At 35.4% G+C, this 21,972-nt stretch overlaps 5 protein-coding genes across 7 annotated transcripts; 4 read left to right on the top strand and 1 right to left on the bottom strand.

Moving 5' to 3' along the window:
• LOC120145195 (BTB/POZ domain-containing protein At1g67900-like) lies at positions 1-1,439 on the top strand. The gene is made up of 2 exons (XM_039159087.1): positions 1-843; positions 924-1,439. Exons 1-2 carry the CDS (start codon positions 22-24, stop codon positions 1,422-1,424), a joined length of 1,323 nt encoding a protein of 440 aa, XP_039015018.1. The 5' UTR covers positions 1-21; the 3' UTR covers positions 1,425-1,439.
• Positions 1,440-4,189: 2,750 nt separating this feature from the next.
• Positions 4,190-4,675, top strand: LOC120145436. The gene has a single exon (XM_039159260.1). The coding sequence runs from the start codon at positions 4,190-4,192 to the stop codon at positions 4,673-4,675; it is 486 nt and encodes a 161-aa protein (XP_039015191.1).
• An 899-nt stretch (positions 4,676-5,574) lies between these two features.
• LOC120145281 (ABC transporter B family member 26, chloroplastic-like) lies at positions 5,575-11,664 on the bottom strand. Of its 2 annotated transcripts, XM_039159161.1 has the most exons (18): positions 11,169-11,664; positions 10,895-11,022; positions 10,526-10,568; positions 10,309-10,353; positions 10,068-10,190; positions 9,883-9,986; positions 9,435-9,489; positions 9,270-9,340; positions 9,068-9,170; positions 8,738-8,948; positions 8,229-8,302; positions 7,337-7,393; positions 7,179-7,253; positions 6,874-6,948; positions 6,514-6,795; positions 6,325-6,389; positions 6,187-6,247; positions 5,575-6,060 (listed from the first exon to the last, which is right to left on the bottom strand). In XM_039159161.1, the coding sequence occupies exons 1-18, from the start codon at positions 11,619-11,621 to the stop codon at positions 5,980-5,982; spliced, it is 2,106 nt and encodes a 701-aa protein (XP_039015092.1). In that variant the 5' UTR covers positions 11,622-11,664; the 3' UTR covers positions 5,575-5,979. The 2 variants fall into 2 exon arrangements, with proteins under 2 accessions (XP_039015092.1, XP_039015093.1); XM_039159162.1 differs by lacking the exon at positions 11,169-11,664 and having other exon boundaries at positions 5,576-6,060; positions 10,884-11,004.
• Positions 11,665-13,172: 1,508 nt separating this feature from the next.
• Positions 13,173-16,413, top strand: LOC120145282. The gene is made up of 4 exons (XM_039159163.1): positions 13,173-13,646; positions 13,761-13,913; positions 14,029-14,234; positions 16,071-16,413. The coding sequence occupies exons 1-4, from the start codon at positions 13,173-13,175 to the stop codon at positions 16,276-16,278; spliced, it is 1,041 nt and encodes a 346-aa protein (XP_039015094.1). The 3' UTR covers positions 16,279-16,413.
• Positions 16,414-18,549: 2,136 nt separating this feature from the next.
• Positions 18,550-20,085, top strand: LOC120145283 (photosystem II D1 precursor processing protein PSB27-H2, chloroplastic-like). Of its 2 annotated transcripts, none has more exons than XM_039159164.1 (3): positions 18,550-18,620; positions 18,982-19,136; positions 19,520-20,085. In XM_039159164.1, exons 2-3 carry the CDS (start codon positions 19,067-19,069, stop codon positions 20,062-20,064), a joined length of 615 nt encoding a protein of 204 aa, XP_039015095.1. In that variant the 5' UTR covers positions 18,550-18,620; positions 18,982-19,066; the 3' UTR covers positions 20,065-20,085. The 2 variants fall into 2 exon arrangements, with proteins under 2 accessions (XP_039015095.1, XP_039015096.1); XM_039159165.1 differs by having other exon boundaries at positions 19,523-20,085.
• Positions 20,086-21,972: the final 1,887 nt, after the last annotated feature.

The raw sequence follows: 21,972 nt of genomic DNA on the forward strand, positions 1-21,972 counted from the left end.
CATTCGAGAAGGGTTAGCGATATGTCGTGTAACGGAACCGAGAGCCGGCGGCATAAACCGATGGCCAAAAGTTGGTGGGCAGAGGACATGGCTGAGTTGGGGATAGACCTTTATTGGAGAACCATGATTGCTATTAAATCCTGTGGGAAAGTACCCTCTAATCTCATAGGGGAGGCATTGCAAATGTATGCATCTCGATGGCTGCCGAATGTGTCTCGGAAAGTTAAGGCTAACCGAGGACAAACAACGGATTCAGACTCGGACGACGACGCTTCTTCGAAGCACGGGCTGCTGTTGAAAACGATTGTGAGTTTACTCCCATCGGAGAAAGGCGCTGTCTCTTGCAGTTTTCTACTTAAGCTCTTGAAAGCTGCCAATGTTCTTAATGCTTCATCGAATTCGAAGATGGAATTGGCTAGAAGAGTGGCACTTCAGTTGGAGGAAGCAAGAGTCACTGATCTGTTAATACCCTCTCTATCGGACTCAAGCTATACCGGTTCCGGTTACGATGTAGATATTGTCCTCACCATTTTGGAACAATTCATGTTACAAGGACAGAGTCCTCCTACTAGCCCTCCTAGATCGAAGCTCCGTCTCGAAAGGAGAAGAAGGTCACGTTCGGCCGAGAATATCAGTTTCGAGTTTCAAGAAAGTAGGAGGTCTTCTTCAGCATCACACAGTTCCAAACTCAAAGTAGCCAAACTCATGGATGGCTATCTTCAAGAAATTGCTAGAGATAGTAACTTACCACTATCGAAATTCATCGCAATCGCCGAGACAATCCCCGATTTCTCACGGCTCGACCACGATGATCATTACCGAGCTATTGACATTTATCTAAAGGTAACCAACTATTACATAATAGTGTTCTTTCATGTTCTCTACACACAAGTTCTTATTATAGGTGTCTTTGGTATACACAGGCACACCCGGATCTAACCAAGAGCGAAAGGAAAAAGCTGTGCCGCGTCCTCGACTGCAAAAAACTCTCGGTCGAGGCCTGCATGCACGCCGCTCAAAACGAAAAACTGCCTCTAAGAGTAGTGATACAAGTTCTCTTCTTCGAGCAAACTCGAGTCGCCACGGCCGGGGCGGGAAAAGTGGCCGATCTCCCTACCAACATCAAGGTACTTTTAGCTGCCCATAACATTGATCCATCAAGGCCTCCAGAAACATTAAGCACTAGTACCAGCATTCGAGCCGACGATCAATGGAGCGTTTCGGGTCTCAAGTCCCCCAAGTCGAGAACTTCGACACTAAGGATGAAGCTCGCCGAAGGCGACGATTCGGACGAACTCGATACGAATACAGATGGAATGGGAAGACATTCTAAGCTCAAGGCCTTCTGTGCTTTGCCTACGGGGCCTAAAAAAATGTTCAGTAAGTTGTTGCCAAACAATAGAAGTGGCAGTGAAAAGAACTGAGTTATTTATATTAGGATGGTTAAAATTTGACTCGACTTGAAATCTTGTCCTGCATAACGGCAAATCTCCGAGAAATGATTCCCTCGGCTTTGTTATTTATATTAGGATGGATAAAATTTGACTCGATTCGAAAAATTAAATTTTTATTTGGTTTTAGATTATTTAAGTCGAGTTATATAAGTTGTTCGAGTCAAATTGAATTATCGATTCGATTTTCGAGTTTAAATCGAGTTGAAATTTAAAATTTTTGAATTACTCGAAAAAATTAAAAATTTGACTAAGTATTTTGATAATTTTACAATTTAGTCATTAATTTCATTATTCTTTCAATTTCTCCTTCATTTTATTTTTATTTTTTACTAAATTTGAACCACATGTTTCTAAGTTATCGTAGAATACATATACACTTTCAATTCCTCTATTTGATAACAAGTTTTTTATTTCAGTTTAATCCTTGAATTTTACATAATTTTCTCATTTATTCAATTCATTTTTTATTTTAAGACTATTTTTTATAAAAAAAAATTGAATCACATACTCATATACCATAATAGAATTCCTATGTAACTTCAATTCTTATGTTTTTCACTAAAAATGTACTCAGACCCTTCACTTTGCTTTTACTCAATTTGGTCTTTTTGACTAATTTTAATTTGAAATTAGTTGCATGCTGATTCAGATGTCCCTGCTGTCTCATCCTCAACAATAATAACACTTTCTTTTCTTCTTCCAATTAGCATTTCATCTACTGATTTCCAGTAATTTTTCATTGACCAGGCTTATCAAATTCTGCGGTGAATTTCAGTGCCATTTACTGCTAAATATGTTTAGTGTTTACTATAGCTGTTCGTGTATCAGTTTGATGAATCCTAGAATCAAGTTCATACATGTCACAAGCTTTGCGTGAACAGATCATTGACGAATGGAAAAACTCAGCAAGAAAACCCAGAAATTTGATACCATAGCCAAGTCTTGCCCAGCAACAAGCTAATCAATAAAACATATGATACAATATATATATATATACACACACACAAAGGCAATTATTAAGGTTTCATACATCTGAACTACTCGATCGATCATTCAGCAGTGGGAGAAACTTGCTTAGACGTGGAGTGAGAGTCGATGCTTTTGGTCCGCTTGAGGCTCGGTGCTCGATGAAGCCTGCATCGGAACGAACCGGGATGCTTGGTCGGAGAGCACAAGCAACTGGTCCTAGTCACACTCGGCTGTGCCGGTGCCGCATGAGCCTCCACGGTTTCATTCTCCGATGGAACCTCCACCTTCAGATCTGTCCTTGACATCTGCCCACCGTCCATTCTACCAGTCTTTCTCCTGCCAAGTTTCAGTGATTAGCATCAACATGAAAATTACACACTATTTGTATAAAGTGAAGATGGAACTTGGAAGAGTTCTTGAATGATCTTTGAAACAGATGATGATGATGGGGTAGGTAGCTTTGAATTGGAGAAAAAAGAGGATAATTGACAAAAGAGATAGCAATTGGATATGGCTACAAGTGTCTTTCCACTGCTGTGATCATCAGATTTCTATTCAAATCCATTTACCCTCCACCAACATTTATATATTCTTTTAATGCTTCAAGTAATGTTATCCTAATTTCATTTAGTATTAACATTAAATAATTGGGTAAATTTTGTACTTTAGTACCTATACTATCAATTTTGATTCGTTTTAGTATCTAAACTTTCAAAAAAAAATAAAAAAACATACCTAACTTGTAATTTTTGTTTCATTTTAATACCTCACCGTTAAAAACTTAATGGACTGGCTGACGGGGCATAGCTCCGACGGACAGACAACCAATTTGAACGGTGGACCATGAGAGAATGACAAGTTGACCAACATAGTCTAGTTTCATGCCCATTAGACGGTTGACGATGGAGATTGGAGGATGAAAAAATCGAAGAGTTTTTCATCTATTTGAGGAGATTGAGACATTTTTCGGTGAAACAAAGGTCGAAATCACGTTCAGGGGACAGAAAAGGTGCGAGCCAAAAAGTGTGGGCTTCATGGGTCGACGGATGCGACGATCGATGACCGTAAATGCGATGGCCGACGAGCCCGTCCGTTAAGGTTTTAACAGCATATGGTGAAATGAAACAAAAACTAAACGTTATGTATGATTTTGGGAAAAATTAAAAATTTAGATATTAAACACATAATTTATCCTAAATAATTATTAGAATAAATCTAATCTTAAAAATTTATAAAAAGATATTATTATCTGATTTATTGATGATATATATTGAATTATACAGACTGTCAATATATTATATATTGATATTTAATTTATTATATTATAATTAAATATTAATAAAATCTAGATTGAGGACAATAATATTTATATTTTATTAAAAAAATCATGAGATTAGATTATGACCCCTCCCAATAATCTTATGGTGGGGGTCCCTTTGTTTTAGTGGCATACATTCTCGTGAATGTTGATTAGGTCGGGTCAACAGTCGAGTCATAAGAAAATTTTATATCCAGAATTAAATAGTTTTTATAGTTTTCACCATTTACGATAACGTGTAACAGACTTTCGAATCTATTTAATCGAATCTTTAGTAAATGCATGTCATTTTTGTCTTAAAAACGATTTTTCTTAAAATTATTTTTAAAAGACATTTTTAGGTATTCGACCTACCTAACCCAAAGATCGATGGCGACTTCTTTTCAATTTAATTCAAATTAAGACTAATTTTTTTAAAATAAAAGTCATAATTATTTTTTTCAAGAAAATGATTATGAGAATTGTGTCTCAACACCGATGGTGCCTTTCCTGCTCGACAAACCTTAGATCAACAAGTGGTCTCATTCGAAATTCAAGTGGCAATTGCTTGGCGGCCTTCTGCAGATTCCTTGGTCATACTACGGTCCTGGAAGCGGAGCTTTGGGGCGTCCTCGAAGGTCTCCAAGTTGTTTGGCAAAACGACTTTGAAAAGATTATTGTTCAAATCGGTAGTAGTGAAGCTCTCCAACTACTTCCCCCTTCCACCGACAGCCCCTTTGCCTTGGTCCGCTCCATTGTCTCTCCCTATTCTAAGCCTTGGTGCATAGAGTTCCAAAATATCCTTCACGAAGCGAATGTTGCATCTGATTACATCGCTAAGATGCCTGCTCCCACGGATGGCTCCTGCTTTATTTTTTATTCTTTTCCAACTAATTTATTAGCTATTTTTCATAAAGATACTAACGGTCCTCCTTATTCCCGTATGAAACATTAACGTATTGGATTTAGTCCTTTTTCTATTAAAGAAAACACTTTTAAGGCTAAGTAATATATAAATAATATATATTATATTTAAATATTTAATAATTTCAGCCAATTTGATTAATCAATCGATTTTGAATCAAACTAACATATAATCAAAGTTTTGAAAAAAATCATTAATCGTTAACCAATTGAACCTAAAATTAATTGATTGATCTAATAAAAAATATCAGTTCGATCGATTAAATCAATTTAACCAAAGTTTGAACACTCCTACCAGGTACTGCTTGCATATTAGTCAGCTAGTCTACAAGCCCACAAAGGTAATTTGGAATTGCTTCACGATACCTCATCCCAGTATTTTACCAATAGTTTTTCATTTTACTATTATGAAGAAAATATTTATACTTTATACATTAATATAATTTGGATATATATAAAAGTATATTTATATATAATAAATATCACATTTCTGATTTTAGCGTATATATACTAGAAATATGATAATATACCATTACACTTAATTTTGTTGGTAGCCTCTATTCATATCATAAGTTCATAGCTATTATGATTATATAAGCCTACAAGGTAAGTAGGGAGACACATTCCACTCTTTTTAATAGTATGAAGCGATTATAATATAATGTATGTTCAGAATTTTTTTAATCTGCGACAATAAGAGATTGACTCTGCAAATGCATCTACTTGAAAAGAGTAACAAACCCCATATATGGACCATAAAACGGATATATATATATGTAAATATTTTAATTTTAAACAAACTTAGAATGGTTGAATAAGTGAATAATATTATAAACAATGTCTAAAGGAGCTCAAGAAATGTTCATAAATTCTGAATCGTGAGAAGAATTTATCATCGAAATTTCATGGCTTATATCATTATAATTGTATAAGCATGGTGTTGATGGGTCAACTATGGTGCGCTTATCAGTACATTCTACATCTAACTGACACTACCCTTTCTTTCTTGAATCTTTACTATAATTCCATCTCAAAACTCACGTCTTCATAGTACAGTTTTGCTTAATAAAAAATTAAAACTCGGATCGGTTCACATACCGTTCAAACCGCCAGCAGGTTGGTGGCTGAGGTAGCATAAAGAAAACCACTTAGTGATGCCTTTGTTTTGTTGGTAATCCTCTCCTGGTTCCAAGAGGCAATGAATTCTCGTTGGATGATTATACACATTGGTTAGTCGTGGAAAGCTGCTCCGATATCTGATGCGATATCGGTCGAGATAAAAATCGAAGGATACTTGAACTGAGATTAATTACGATACACCGATTTACATGACAATCATATTACAGCATTGGTTTGTCTTTTTGTCAACCGAGCATATAGACCGTCTTTCTGAAGAAGCTCATTATGACTGCCCATCTGCAAGTTTGGATGACAATTATGTCTATGAACAACAATTCTCGACGCAAGCATAATGCTTTCCAACAGAAAATGCACATTAGATACGGAAGAAAATAATGTTAAGTGTTCAAGAAAAGAGCCAACCTCGACAATTTGACCACGATCCATCACCACGATTCTGTCAGCAGCTTGAATCGTAGAAAGTCTGCAGATCGAGCATGAGAAGATTTTTATACTCACTGCTGAGCCTTGAAAAAAAAAAGATAGCACCTGAAAGCTTACCGGTGTGCAATTACTACGACGGTTCTTCTGGATGACAAATCACTTCTGACGGAACGAAGAACGCCCTGGATAAAGTGGCATGTTAAACACTGAGGGTCAGAAACAAGTGGCTCTCCAAGTTCCACGCTCAACCTCCTAATGAGAAAAGGTAATATAAACATTGGTGTTGGTATTAATAACAATGGCTACCTTAACATTGTGTTCACTCTCTGCATCCAGTGCACTGGTTGCTTCATCAAGGATGAGAATTCTAGGGTCTCTAAGAATGGCTCGAGCAATGGCGATTCTCTGCTTTTGTCCCCCACTGAGCAGGTCATCATCGACAAGTGTGTTATACCCATCGGGAAGTAATGTGATGAAGTCATGGGCATATGCCTGCTTGGCAGCCCATTCAACATCCTCTTGCTTTATGTTTCTGGTACATCCGTATTTAATGTTTGAACTGATGTCCATGCGGAAAAGTTTTGGTTCCTGTACAGAATGAATATATTAATGACGAAAGATCCACCAAAATTTAATGAAATTCAAAGCTCGAACTGAATGGAGTACCTGTCCCACATATCCTATTTTCCCCCTCAACCACTTGATGTCCAGTTCGTTGAGAGGGACACCATCAATTAAAATCTGCAAAAAGAAGTACAAATCTAACATAAGATTCAAATTACAGGTATGGGCAACAAAATTGCTGAGATGTAAGCAGAGCATACAAAATTAATAGCTACAGAACACTATGCTGTTAGACTCCCCAAAAGGAAAGTGTTCAATTACCCCACTAAAGATCAAATTTTTAAGAAGCATATATCAAACACCAACTGCTCAAAGATAATCGAATAGAATGATCAGAACATTTCTACCTGACCATTTGTTGGTTCATAGAGACGAAGCAAAAGATTCACCATCGTGCTTTTCCCACTACCACTGAGACCAACCTATTCAAGAAAAAGCCATATCAAATTATTCACCTAATCAGCGAGGAAGTAATGGAAGTTTGCAAGTGCCAAGAAAAACTCACTAGTGCAACAACTTCACCAGGATGAACCGATAAATTTATATGCTGCAGGACAGGTACCTGTTGAAATTATCTGCACTATTAGTTGTTTCCATGTAGATATAGTAACACTTTTACAAAGATAGAGAGATCCATGCACCAAAAATTTAAGTATAGGGTCTTGGGATATTAGGAGACAACAATTAGATTAAAAGTCTCAATTATCAGGCAATCCATATAAGGGATGTACCAAGATAAAATTTACAGCAGAAAGAAAAAAGCTGCAGAGCTGTAAAAGCCTTACTAGGAAAAGTTGCTATTTTCAATTTTCACATTTTCCACTTTTATATGGTTTCTCAACTGGGTTCTCAAGAAGAAGAAGAAAAAGAGAGAAGGCTGTCTAAAACTTCTATGGAGAATAGTCCGGGAGACAAAAGCCAAAAAGTAGCATTCCTTGTTTGTAAAGCATCTTAAGAAAGAGCTTTAATTATTGTAATCTAGGAAGGAAGGGAAAAATTCTTCCACATTGAAGCTTTCTAAGAAAGAATGCAACTGAAAGCCTGAAACAGTACATCATCTCCTTTTAAATTGTTCTTAAACAAGAGAATGTGGCCCTTAGGTGTTGGTTGTTTTGTGGGTTTCAGTTTGACAGGATTCCGTGACTTGGAAGTGGTGTGCAATTATGTAAGAGGGGAAAAAATGTAACAAACAGAAATTTCTCTATATTTATATTTATTTTGTGGAATCAAAGGAGCAAAAGGGGGAACTTGAAGGAGAATAGTTTTTCTCTTAAAAGGAAAAAAACTAGAAGAAGAAAGTTCCACCACCATTTGTACTGCACTAAAATAATAGAAATGCCAATACTATCAAACGAAAGGTGTTCCTTTAAGTACTTGTGGCACTAAGGACAACATACCATTGATCTTGAAGGGTATTGAAAAGATACATTTACAAATTCTATACACCCCAGCAGCTTTTGCAGTGTCATTCCTATAATTGAGAAAAATTCAAAGTAATACAAGTTAAATGAATGATAATATCAGCCATTGAAGATAATTTCTGACAAAAGTAATATTTAATGAATGAGTAAAACGATGTTTCTCACACCCTAGACTAAGATTATCTATTATTTTGATAGAGAGAAAGAATGATGTAGAACAATAATAACTGCTCTTTCTAGAAACATATCTGTCGCCCACTAAAAAGTAACATGCTTCGGAATCATTTCAAACCTTCTATCTAAAACTTGTGTGAATCAAAATGTATTTAAAGTATCATATGCCAAAATAATGAACATATGTTACTACTATGTAGCAACAACACATCCCTTAATCTCTGATCCAAGTAAGATATATCAAGGGAAATAATATATTCAACCACGTAACTACATGCTTTACTGTCTATCAAAGCAAATAAAATGCTTGCCTTTGGATGTGAATTGATCACTAGGCATAAGATCCATCAATTGGAAGACCTTTTCACTTGCTCCAACAGATTGCATCAATGATGATACATTATCCCCAACCCACCATGTTGAATAGATTAGCCATTCACTGTATAGTACAAACTTTGTAAGTTTCTCTGCTGTTATATGACCTGCAAGAATATACATCCCTCCAACCAGCACGGCAATAACCTATATAGAAAGGAGGAAAAAAAGAGGAGAATTCAATAATCAAAGGAGTAGATACTATTTTATTTCATTTACAAAATTATACTTCCTTGTTAGCAAGGACAGAGCCATGGGTTGCAAACCTGAGTTGCATGGTATAGAGTGTTGAAGGTTAGATTCCAAATTCCATTGGCAGCACTTTGTCGCAAGCTTATCTCAGCCAGTTTGTCCAGAAAACGATTGTACCTGTTAATCATAAACATATCAAATCTTTGTCGTTATCTATCAAAGGAAAAGATCAACAAGCAATAACATTCAGACTAAAAAAATAGTAGAATAGTTAACCTTTTCATTTCTTGCTTCTCTGTTCCATAAACACGAACAGTTCTCATTAAGGATAATGTCTCTTGAGCCACCTATGAAATAAATAGTGAGAAACCTTTCAACCTATTGTTAGAAACAGAAAAGAAATGCAGGATGAAAACTACATAGAAAGTTTATATCAAATACCTCATTGGCAGAAGCACCAAATTCTTGGACCATTTTTGCAGTCTTCTTCTGGTATCTACACAAGGACAAAATATTTTTTTCTCAAAAAATTATTACACTTAGACAATGGTCAAACCACCCATATACTCCGCAAATCAATAATAAGATAATGTGTCAGGCTCAATTTCAGTTATTACAAGTCAAAATCCTCAGTTTGAATCAAAGCATCATTTTTCTCAAAATCCAAACACATTTTCTGTTACCTGTTCTTCCTCCAACCCTCTAAATCCTACCATGTAAAGTTGCAGTACTAACTAACACTAATAGCATTTGGATATATCCTCAATCCGGCTATTATCTTTAGTTACCTTCAGATGCATCCATTTAATCACACTTACCTCCTCTTATATTTAAGTAAATTAACTTCAATGTAAAGAAGAAAAAAATGAGGATACTTCAAAAATCTTACAGGCCATAAACCGTCATAACTGCTGCCAAACTACAGCATATCACCAATGTACATAATCCAAGTGGCCAAGACAAAATCAGCAAGTAGATCAAGGCACCTGTCCCCTAAAAGAAGAATGAAATGCTAATCAGATTCCCATTATTCCAGAAAGCACAAAAACATTAATTATTTGATTAGTAACAAACCTGAAGAGCATTTCGCAAAATCAGATTAAGATCATTCCCAATCACACGTGACACTTGTTGACAATCTGAACCAAGCCTACTTGTCAAATCACCAACTGTTTCACCATCAAAAAAGGATATATCCTGTAGAAAATATGACGTTAAGGTTTGCTGACAGAACAAACTAGATGTATAATTACAACCAACATGCCTAACTGCAAGAAAAAATCTAAAGGAATTTGAGTTTTTAAATATTCAGAACCTGAAGAAGAAGAGCAGAATACAGTGTTTCTCTCATTCGCTTAACCTGTGGATATTACAGGAAGAAGTCAGGCCTAAAGTCATGTTCCTTGAAAAAAATGGAAATAAAATTTTGAACAGTGGTTCTCAGGAAGCACCCCCAAAACGCAGGGCCCTATGTGAAAACCAGAGAAGGCATTGGATGTTAAATAGTCAAATGATCATAAGAAAGTACTCACCAGGATCATATTTGCAATGCCAAAGAAGCATCCTCGCAGACCACTGAAATTCAAGTGAACACAGCAAAGCATAAGCCACTGTTACTTCTTCCTTCGTGAAAGCTCAAATTCCAATAAAAATATTTAAAACTTTTGCGTTCACCAGAAAGCAGCATGCAAGTGCTTAAATTTCTACATGTTGGTTTGGCCATATGCAATGGTGAATCCTTTTTAAGTATTAACACATGCAAACAATTAAGGGATAAAAACCATAGACTGATAGAAGCATGATTTCAGATTCTTTTAGTAGCGACCACACAAAAACGAAAATCCCATAATTAGTATTGCAACTTTATATAGAAGGGAGATCTGACCATACTAGATTTTGACCTGCATATTCCTGCGGTAACACACATCACAATCAGAAGGCGTACATTCATATGGAACGTTGCTATTTCACGAGTCTGTGCCGAAAATATGGATGCCGTCAAGTAATGTGGTATAGATATTTCCGAAAGCTGAACCAATATATGCATCAATCAGTTTACATGATTAGAAAGCAAAAAACTAAAAAAAAAAAAAATCACCGGAAACCACAGTTATTAATTCCATTAAACAAATTAAGAACTAATAACTTATAAAAAAAACATTACACTATACTTACAGCAGCCACAATCAGGGTAGAAAAAGCAGCGAAAATAACCAAACGATCATTAGCAATCAATTGCCACATTCGAGCAAGCGCCCGCCAAACCGTCACCGGTTTAGCCACGAAATTAACCTCCACTTCATCGGAGAAGCTCCACCAGCTCCCTCCTGGCAACACAGATCGGAGAAAATCGATCCATTTCCGGATTCTCTCTCGCAACTCCACACTCTGTACCGTACGCTCTTCCTTAAAGTGTTCTAGATTCGTCTCTAGAGGGAATCCGTTAACTGAAGACGACGATTTCAAAGGAGGTAACCGATGGCTTATCCTCCTGGAACAAATTGAGACGTCACCTCTCCTCGAAAATCGGAGAGCCCGGCGGTTAACGAAATGGATCCGTCGCTCGTAATGAGACGAAGCACGACGGCAAGGGTTTAACCTCGCGTTGCAGCAGAGGAGAAGAGCCATTGGACGGAGTAATGGAGGGAGTTTGTTTGGGGATAAAGCTAAGTGTTTTTCAAAATCTTTAGCTTCTGGCCCATGTTTTGCTGCGAAGAAACGGCTGCGATTTTAAGGCACGGGGGATGCGAATGGCGAGTGAGGGAGACTTCCTTGATTAGTAGACACAAATTCACGCGCGTGAATTCATGTGTAGAAGTGCGCGCGTTGTCGGGTCATTTAATTTTCTTCTTTTCCCCCTACATATTTCCTGTTTTATTTCGAAAAGTTTTCTGTGTTTCGAATGGTTTCCTCGTGTTGACATCCACACCGTTAGATCCGTCCCGATAAAACTACAGCGTTGAGTGGAGATTATTGTTATTTCCGATGACGTGTTTGAACCGATCAAGCTTTTAGATACGACACTCGTCTAATAATTATTGTGGTTTAATTCCTAATTTAACTCTTCGGATTTTAAAAAATTAAGAAATTTATCCTTCATTTTTTAAATTGGAATGTGGCTTTAAGTCAATGTTTTAAATACAAATAGTTATATAATGGGTAAGTTTTGATATATCTCTTGAAATAAGTAGTTGGTTATTGAATGATATAAAGTTACGTATTGGAATTCAATAGTGGTCAAGAGCAGGTATCTTTGTTAGTCGATCAACCACCATTTTAAATTCTCGTAAAATCTAAGTAAATTTTTTAAATCAAGTTTGATTTTAAATAATCGATATGACTAACTTCATTACTTTCGTATAACCCGACTGTACTTGGAGCTATTTAAAGTCGTGTGTCTATGTCACTTGAAGATTAATGTAGAGACTCCACTACTCGGTTTGAAGAAATGTGACAATATCAAAAGCTTTCAAGAATTCGACGCTCCAATCATTATCGCGCGAAATACAACTTCAAAACCGAAATCAATGATAAATGACACTGGGATATCGATATTTAAACAAATCCAACATTGAAAGGAGAAGTTTGTAAAATGAAGATACCAGACAAATTATTAGGATAAAGTTTACATATGATAAACTAAAGATTGTAACTTCACTCTTAATATTTTAGATATTAAGATTATTATGATGTGAAGTTTATCATTAAATAAGATATTCATAATATTAAAAAAGTTGAATATGTAACCATGGGCGGAATTAAGGGGAGGGTAAGGAGACACTTGGCCCCGTTAATTATATTTTTAATTATAATTTAATATAAAAATATTTATTTTTTATAAATAAAAAATTATTAGATCTCTTTAATTAAAAAGTATATTTATAAAAAATAAAAAATATTTTAATTTTTGCTATAATAAATTTCTAATTCTGTCCTGTATGTAGTATTATTTTATGAAGAAATTAATGGTCCAACCATTTATATGAATAAAATTGAATATATATATATATAACAAATAAAAAAAAATCAGTAGTTTAAAGTCATTGGGTAATTTAGTCATCGAGACCAAAAAATCAACTTTCTAAAAATATCTACACGTTCACGGCGGCTTTGTTAACTGGGACGCCGAACGCCATATATTTTCCTCTCTTCTCTATCTCTTTCTATCGGACTCCGGCCATGGCTGTGGTTATCGGAAACTTAGCTTTGTTACTGGACGTGACCTCAGCGAGGACCGTTATAACAACCGACCGAAAATCCCGTCCCTCGGCGATCGACGTCGTTTTGAACTTACAGAAGAGAGATCCTCATTTCTCCCACGCTTCTCTATCCAGCAAGAGCCAACACGACTGCTTGGACGGGGAGATTCGGTCACACCGAGCGGTGGTTCGTGGAAAAGCGAAGGCGGTGGATTTCGACGCTGCGTCCAGCGACGACGAAGGGAACGGAAACGGCAACGGATTTGAGGAGGAAGAGGAGTACGATTGGGAGAATGAAATGAGAAAGAGAGTTAAGGAAATTGAGGAGATGAGGGAGCTGGAGAAGAAAGCCGAGGAGTTGCAGAGTAAAGCGCAAGCAGAGGAAAGTGAAGGCGAAGATAGAGAAGAAACCGAGGAGGAGAAGAAGCTGAGAGTGAAAAAAGAGCTCGAAAAGGTCTTTCGCGCCCTTCTTCGTTCATCCATCGCTACATAAAATGAATTAATTCGCAATAGAAATTCAAATTCAAACTTCGATTCTAATCAGATTTAGATCGCTGCGTGAGAACAGGTGGCTCAGGAACAGGCGGAGAGGAGAGCGACGGCGCAATTGATGTTCGAATTGGGCCAAAAGGCTTACGGAAGAGGCATGTACGGACGCGCCATTGAGTTTCTCGAAGCCGCTTTGACCATCATCCCCAGGCTGACACTATTTGGCGGTGAGGTTGGTTGATAGCAACGCCGTCAAAGTCAAGGCCACTTGAAATTTGAGCAGCGTTTAGCAGAATTGTCAAAAGACTAACAACAAATTTGTTTTTCCTTCTCCTTTGTGGTATCAGATTCAGATATGGCTGGCAATGGCTTATGAGGCGAACAACCGCCACGCAGACTGCATTGCTCTGTACCAGCAATTGGAGAAGAAGCATCCTAGTGTGAGCATTCGACGGCAAGCTGCCGAGCTCCGGTACATTTTGCAAGCACCCAAACTGAAGATTTCACAAGAAGAGATGGTTACTATACCGCTGATTGGTTCTAGCTACGACAGGTATGTATGCTTTTTGTCCTTTTGAATATGGCATAAAATAATGTAGCAATTGACATTAAATGACTTGCTTTTATGTTGATTAACCACATTTCCTTTCAGCTCCATTTTTGCATCTAGTTGTTTGTTACCCTTTTTGAGAGTAAGCAAAGATACATTTTCTTCCTCAATCTCACATGTTTAGCTGGGAATGGCATCTGATGATATTCATCAGTTCTGAGAATATTATAGGAATATTATATGAGTTCAAAGTAGGGGAATCAAGATTAAATATTAAACAATAAGAGAGGTTGAGTCATATGATCTTTCTCATACGACCATCATCATGGTTGTCCATCATGCCTACCCTATTCATCGAAACACTTAACACGAAATCAAATAATCAAAGGATCACTATAATATCATTTATCACATAATCATTCCCTTTTTAATTTTTCGAACGATAAAAAAAAATCAACTTTACCGTTAAGTCTAAGGGTTCATAACTAGCTTACTAATTTTCTTGTACGGGATTGCTGCTAATTATGTTAAATTATTCATTCTTGAACCTTGTTAATTTTTCTCTCTGCCCACATTCAATAACCAGCTTCTGCCTAGTATTGTACTGTTATTTTCCATCTCTGAATATTTACATGCAGGTTTCAAATAGCGGAATAAAAACGTTATAGCGGCCGCTATTTTGCGGTAGCGCCGCCGTCTGAAATTGATATTGTCCGAAATAGCGGTATGAACGCGGAATCACACCAATAGCGGCCGATAGCGGTCGCAACTTAACGAGTAGCGGCCGATCGCGGTGATAACGGCTCGTTATTCCCTTTATTTTCCGTTACACCAAATCAGTTGAATACAACAAAAAACGGGGTGATTCGAAAACAAAAAAAAAACAAAAAAAAAAAATATAGTAGAACTCACCTTCATCGCAGGTAGCCGGAAAGCTTGAAGGTCACCAAAATCCAAATTACCGTGAGGTAATTTCTTAGATATAGGGCTTGTTGTTTGGTTTTAGGAAAAATGGGTTTTAGATTCAAGTTTGGGGGAACAAAACGAGTCTTCTGAGACTCTTGGACCATCCCTGACACCGTGGTTGGCCGTCGCCGGTGTCCATGATCGATGGACTACACGGTCGAGGGGACTCTAAAATTTTACTTGGCTTTGAGCAAAATAAAGAAATGATTTGGTTATAAACAACCATACGTGCGACGTCGTTTTTAAAGGTGAGGTTTCATGAATTCGACACATGGGTAAATCGCTCGATGAGACCCTTTTCATTTGTAAATTTTTCTTTAAGTCATCAAATGAAAATTTCATCTTTTCGATTCAAGGTTATAATTTTGTTTCAATTTTAGTTTAGTCCCCTGCTTGAGACTTTTATGTATTTTAATGTGGTCTCCAATTTTTATGCGTGTTGCAATTTAGTCACGTTTAGAGACTTTGTTGATCTTCTGATATGAATCTTTTATTTTACACATTTTCATTTTAGTAAGTTATAATATGCTATTTTCGTAAATGAATCATAGTGGGTAATTTATTTTTATCCATTTTGATTTTTTTAGAGTTTTTTTATGCCGATAGTCTTATTTCTTTATATAATAACTCTTTAAAATTATAACTATAATTGTTATATTTTAGGATAAATTGTGTGAATTTAAAAAAAAATCACGGCCGCGACACCTACAGTGACCGCGATCGTATCCGTTATGTCCGCAACCAAGATAAACGCGACGCGACCTAAATCGCGACCGTTAATGCTATTCAAATCCCTGTTTACATGTTCACCATTTTCAACTTTGGTAGGTAATAATTAGAGCTAATTACATGCATTATTTGAAAAACATTCAGCTATGCAGCAACATGGACAGATAAGAACAAGGACAAGGATCAAAAGGCAATCGGATCGACGGCCAACCAACTTCCGTGGTCCAAAGACTTTCTGGATGATTTTCTGGTGTGGCGACCTCCGGTCGGACTGGAGAATAATAGAGCGTTTTGGATCGCTTTGACAGTATGGTTTGGCTTGGTGGGAGCTGCCGTTTTCCTACAGAAATGAGTCCTGTCGTAAACAGAAACAGACTCCTCCATGATTGGCATTGTTGGACCATGTTACATATAAATATGTTCATTTAATTATTTATAACGACTTGTTAATGTGATATTAATGATGTATTTATGAATCAAGATTACATGATGTATGTGGTGGATGTTGAATTGAAAGAAACTTGATTACCAGTTTACCACCAAAGGGTGAATGGTTGATGGACGATTTCTTGGGTAAAGAGTGCACTCTTCTTCATTAGACAGATCATACAAAACAATGGAAACTGGGTTGTGCAAGGCTTAAACACGCAGGATTGTTACGTAAATTTGTCCAACAAATTTCAATTTCATAATCGAGTTGTAGAATAATAAAATTAAGAAAAAGTATGGTCTCTTCGACTATAAAATATTATTTTATTAAGTCATTTGACTATTAAAAGTCATAAAATGACCATTCAAATATAAGAAGTTACTTTGTTGAGTCTATCGACTATGACAAATTACAAAATGATAATTCGACTATTCATTATGTTATAAACTCATAATTTTCTGTTAAAAAATTAACAATCGTCTAAATTGGACGTTAACATGTTGATTGAGATATGATAATCGTTTGAGATTATAAGATCATATTTTATCATATCTTAATCAACAAGTTAACATATAATTCAAACTTCCATCAAACTTTTAATGGAACAAAACAAGTTTAAAACATAATAAATAATCGAATAATCATTTGGTAATTTTTAATATTCAATTGACTCAAAACATCAATTCTCTATAATCAAAGTATCATTTTATACCTTCTAATAATTAAAAAAAATTAACAAAATAATATTTTATAATTAATATTTTGTGTGTGTGTATTTTACCTTAAAATATCACGTTGACATTGAAACCGTTATTAGAGAAAACAGCCGCAAATTATGAATATAAAGCCGACCAAGACAAATATCGCACGACCCAAATACAATACTTTTTTAAGTTACAAATATATAATTTCTTTCTATTTCTATTTTCTTTTATCATTAACAAGTTTTTAAACGATAAATACAATTTATTGTGAGTTTTACATCGTTGGGAGTTTTGATGCAGTGGTTGTGGTTGGGTACTCTATATTTACTCCCTAAAATATTGGTGATACATGTTACCATCTGATTAAATAAAAAAATTATTTAATTAAATAAATTAAAATTAATAAAAAATATCCTCTAATCATACATGGACATGTGTCACTAACGACACATGTCATAATCTTGTGTTGACATATGTCGAATCCTGATTGAATAATTAATTTATTAAATTAAATTTAAACTAGGATCAAATTGAAAGAATATATAAATATTAAAGATTAAATATATAATTATGTTAAATTTTTTAATTACCACGTCAATATTTCCATCAACTGTTAACAGTTAGGGGTTTAATTGACAACAATTAAATTATTAGGTGGTTTGATTGATAAAAGTAAAATGACTAAAAACTTAGATGGTTAATATATAGTTTACCTAAAATGTAATGATTAAATTTATTAACTATTTTGGATCATAAAATGATATGTTGTATAAATTTTAAGAACAAAAACTATTATTATATCCAATCACATCCCATTATTTAACTACAAAGTGATTTGTTTGTAATAATTTTTTGATTGAGTGACAATTGACATGTTTGTAACTTAAAAAGGTAACTTGTTTGTTATCAACTCCATAATTTATTTAATTTAGGGTAAATTATATAAATAGTTTTATGATTATAGAATATTGTTTTATTAAGTCTTTCGGTTATTAAAAGTTATAAGATTGTCTCTAGATTAAGGAAGTTGTTTGTTGAGTTCTTTGACTATTAAAAGTTACAAATTGGTTACTCGATTATTCATTATGTTTCAATTTAGTCCTTTTTTCGTTAAAAAATTAACGATCATCTAAGCCCGATGTTAAAATGCTAATCGAGATATGATATTCGTTTGAGGTTGTGAGATCATATTTTATAATTTTTAAGTCGGTAGGTTAACGTACAACTCAGACAATCGTCAAAATTTTAACGAAAAAGGATGAGTTTGAAACATAATGAATAGTTGTATGATTATTTTATAACTTTTAATTGTTAAAAAACTTAATAAAATAACTCTCTATAGAGAATTATATTATAATTTTTAATAATCAGACGATTTAATTAAAAATATCATATAATCAGAAGACCATTTATGTACTTTATTTGTAATATAATAATTTAAAAAACGTATAATAAGCTACTTTAATTAAAAGTATTTTTCTGGACAAACTCATCCCTCAATCTCATCGTCTCCATTTGGATAAAAGTAGTGCAGAAAACAAGTTAAAGGTGGAGCCAGAGGTATGCAATCTCTTAAATCCATGGAAGCTACTTTAATTACCATTTCAACTCCTTGTTCGTATTTATTTTGTCGCTACCGTCTTCTCCGTGTAGCTATTCCCATTCGTTAGCATTCGTTTACTGCATTTGTAGTGTCAAAATTTCAATTTATATAAATTGGGGTTTTCTTCCTTATATATACGTTTCTCAACATCTATGATACTTTTCCATGGATTTCATTTAGTAAGTAATAGATTAGTCTTCATATGTTCATAATTATGCTTCAGTTTTCAGTGAAATAGGTCAAATTTGGATATGATGCTTGCATTTGCAAAGAAAATGAGAATGGGTTTGATTAAGCTCTTGATTGTTTGGCATGAAGGTAACCACTTTGGCCAAGAAACTGTAGCTGCCTCCCAGAATACACTCATGTAAAGTAGCCAAATTGTTTTTAGATAAAGCTTAGAATGGCTCTTAATCTCGCAGCAAAGATTTGTGTCCCTAATGCCAACTCAATGAAGAGACCTGAAAATAGATGTAAGCAACAATGTTCAACTACTCTTTTACCTGCACTTCTAGTGTTCTTGTTTCTTTTTGTATCTTTTTACGGTCCATGTTCGAGGTTCGTGATTACCCCTCCCGACGATGTAGATCAATGGTTTGAATCTAGGTTCTCTTTGGGAGTGCAATGTGCAGTGTTGGTGTATTCAAATAATTGATTTTTTATATTTATGTTTCTGATTTGCCTTTATTAAGCTTTGGTCGCACCAATGTTTGGTGGTGTTAAGTGAAAGGCACTTGATGTCCCTTATGCAAAGTGAGTTTAAGACGGCTTCTTCGTCTAGGGCGGTTACCGGATTTACAAATTTGTTGCTCATCGATTTTGATTATTTGTTGACTGTTTTCTTTCTGCAACACAGCAGGTAAATTGCAGTTCAGGTGTTGCATTGTTGCATTGTGTTCATCGAGTCGTCGTCACATAATAGCTCATACCGCTGCTTCATTGTCGGCTGTTGTGACCTTCCACTGTGTTTTAACTCAAACATTACCGGTACGGGCTGAATCAGATGACCGAAAGGAAGAGGGTGATGAAGGACTTGTAGGGGCTTTCAAGTCATTGTTGGATCCTAACGAGAAAACAAAGTCCGGAAAAGTGTTGCCAAAGGCCTATGTAAAGTCGGTTAGAGAAGTAGTGAAGACGCTCCGTGAATCGCTACAGGAGGATCCCAAGGATGTCGCTAAATTTAGACGAACAGCGGATTCCGCAAAAGAGTCTATCCGAGACTATTTGAGTAATTGGAGGGGACAAGAGAAGGTGGCTCGCGAGGAATCGTATATCGAGCTCGAAAAGGCGATCAGGTCTTTGGCCAGTTTCTACTCCAAGGCAGGTCCCTCTGCTCCATTACTGGAAGAGATTAAGAACGAAATATTGAATGATTTGAACACAGCTGAAGAATGTTTGTAGCATATACCGTGAGGCATAACAATGACATATTATTATCTAGCTTGTGTACATTTGGTTAAAGATGAATAAAACTCGGTTTGAATTGAATTTTTTTCTTTGACTTTTGATTTATTCAGGTGAAGTTTGGTGCATGATATAAGTGCTTCGCAATTGGTGTGAGTGTACACATCATAAGTTATAGTATAGAAAATATATCGTCTCTACAGGGATTGGTGTAACTCTATATTCTAACTTCTCGCACTATGAAAAGGAATAAATTGGCAATAGTAGGAGTATGAATAAACAAATAAAAAAAAAACAAGAAAATAAAAGGACTGAGATTGAATAAGAGAACAGGTTGGGTTATCGTGATTAGTGGTGTGACAATTGTCTGGAAAGTCTGAGTAGATGATTACCGAGACAATTTGATTGCCTTGACAACTGAAAATAATTCAATTGCCGTAGCAAGTGGGTTTCTACCTTTAAAGCTAGGCAGAGTGTTCTTCAATGCCTTATTGTTATTTCTAACTTCAAAGAATTGGTTAATTGTGCATGCCCTGATGATACATCCTTGTGTTAACCATGGGTGGACAACAACCAATCTTGCACTCCTTTTAGCTGTTGAAATTCGAATCTTATCTCTAAGATGGAGTAGCCTTCACCAACGTTCGTTCAAATGAAGACCATGCTCATTCGTTTCTTGAAGCTAACTCTCCCGAAATTAGATAAATGGATAAACTCTCGAGATCCTCTCTCAATTCACTCGAAATCAATTAAAGAACCAAAAATGAACAAGCTTTGAATTAAAAAGACAATCAAGAACTTAAACAAATCCAAGAGTTTTCACAACCACAAAAACCAACAATCCTAGCAAAATAGATTTAGTTCATGGATGGTTTTAGAAAGAACATAATGAAAAAAAATTATAAACATAAATTGAAAACAAAGAAAATAAAGAAACGTAAAAAACCTAGCAATAATCTCTTACCCTCCCCAGCGTGCCTCTCCTTTGCGTCTTGGTTCCCTATTTATAGGAGATGAGTTGGCCCAATTAATTCTTGTTGAAGAAGAATTTTAGTTGGAAAAAAGATTAATTAATTCTCTTTTATATTTATATTTATCTTTAAACAAGACTTCTTCTCCTCTTTAACTTCTGCTTGGAAATCCAAACTTCTAGGTTTTATCCCTTGTTTTGTGGAGTTTGACTTAGATGGGATGAATTTATCCGGCCAGCTTTATCATGCACAAATTAACACATACCAGAAGTATATTTTTAACAAAATCAATCACAATGCAATATCAAACTTAACGATGAAGGAAACTATGAAATTATGCATGAATGACTAATAATGTAACTAGACCAAACCTAAATCTAACAAAAATCAAAGTCACTATTGTCAGTCCCTGGCAACGACGCCAAAAACTTGATGTGTGAAATAAGTGCTTCGCCATTGGTGCAAGTGTACAAGTCGCAAGTTATAGTATCTAAAATATCGTATCTACAGGGATTGGTGTAACTCTATATTCTAACTTCTCGCACTATAAAAAGGAATAAATTGACAATAGTAATAGTATGAATAAACAAATAAAATAAATAAGCAAGTATATAAAAGTAGATTAAGATTGAAAAAGAGAACATGTCATGTTATCGTGATTAATGGTGTGACAACTGTCTGGAAAGTCTGGGTAGTTAATTACCGTGGCAACTCTATTGCCTTGACAACTGAAAATAATTCAATTACCGTAGCAATTGGGTTTCTTCCTTTAAAGTTCGGTAGAGTGTTCTTCAATGCCTTCTTGTTATTCATAATTTCAAAGGACTGATCAATTGTGCATGCCTTGGTGATACATACATGCGATAACCATAGGTGGACAACAACCGACCTTACACTCCTTTTAACCGTTGAAATCTGAATCTTATCCCTAGGA

The sequence above is a fragment of the Hibiscus syriacus genome, unplaced genomic scaffold (assembly GCF_006381635.1).
Source record: "Hibiscus syriacus cultivar Baekdansim isolate YM2019G1 unplaced genomic scaffold, ASM638163v2 tig00110893_pilon, whole genome shotgun sequence".
In the NCBI taxonomy this organism is placed as follows: Eukaryota; Viridiplantae; Streptophyta; class Magnoliopsida; order Malvales; family Malvaceae; genus Hibiscus; species Hibiscus syriacus.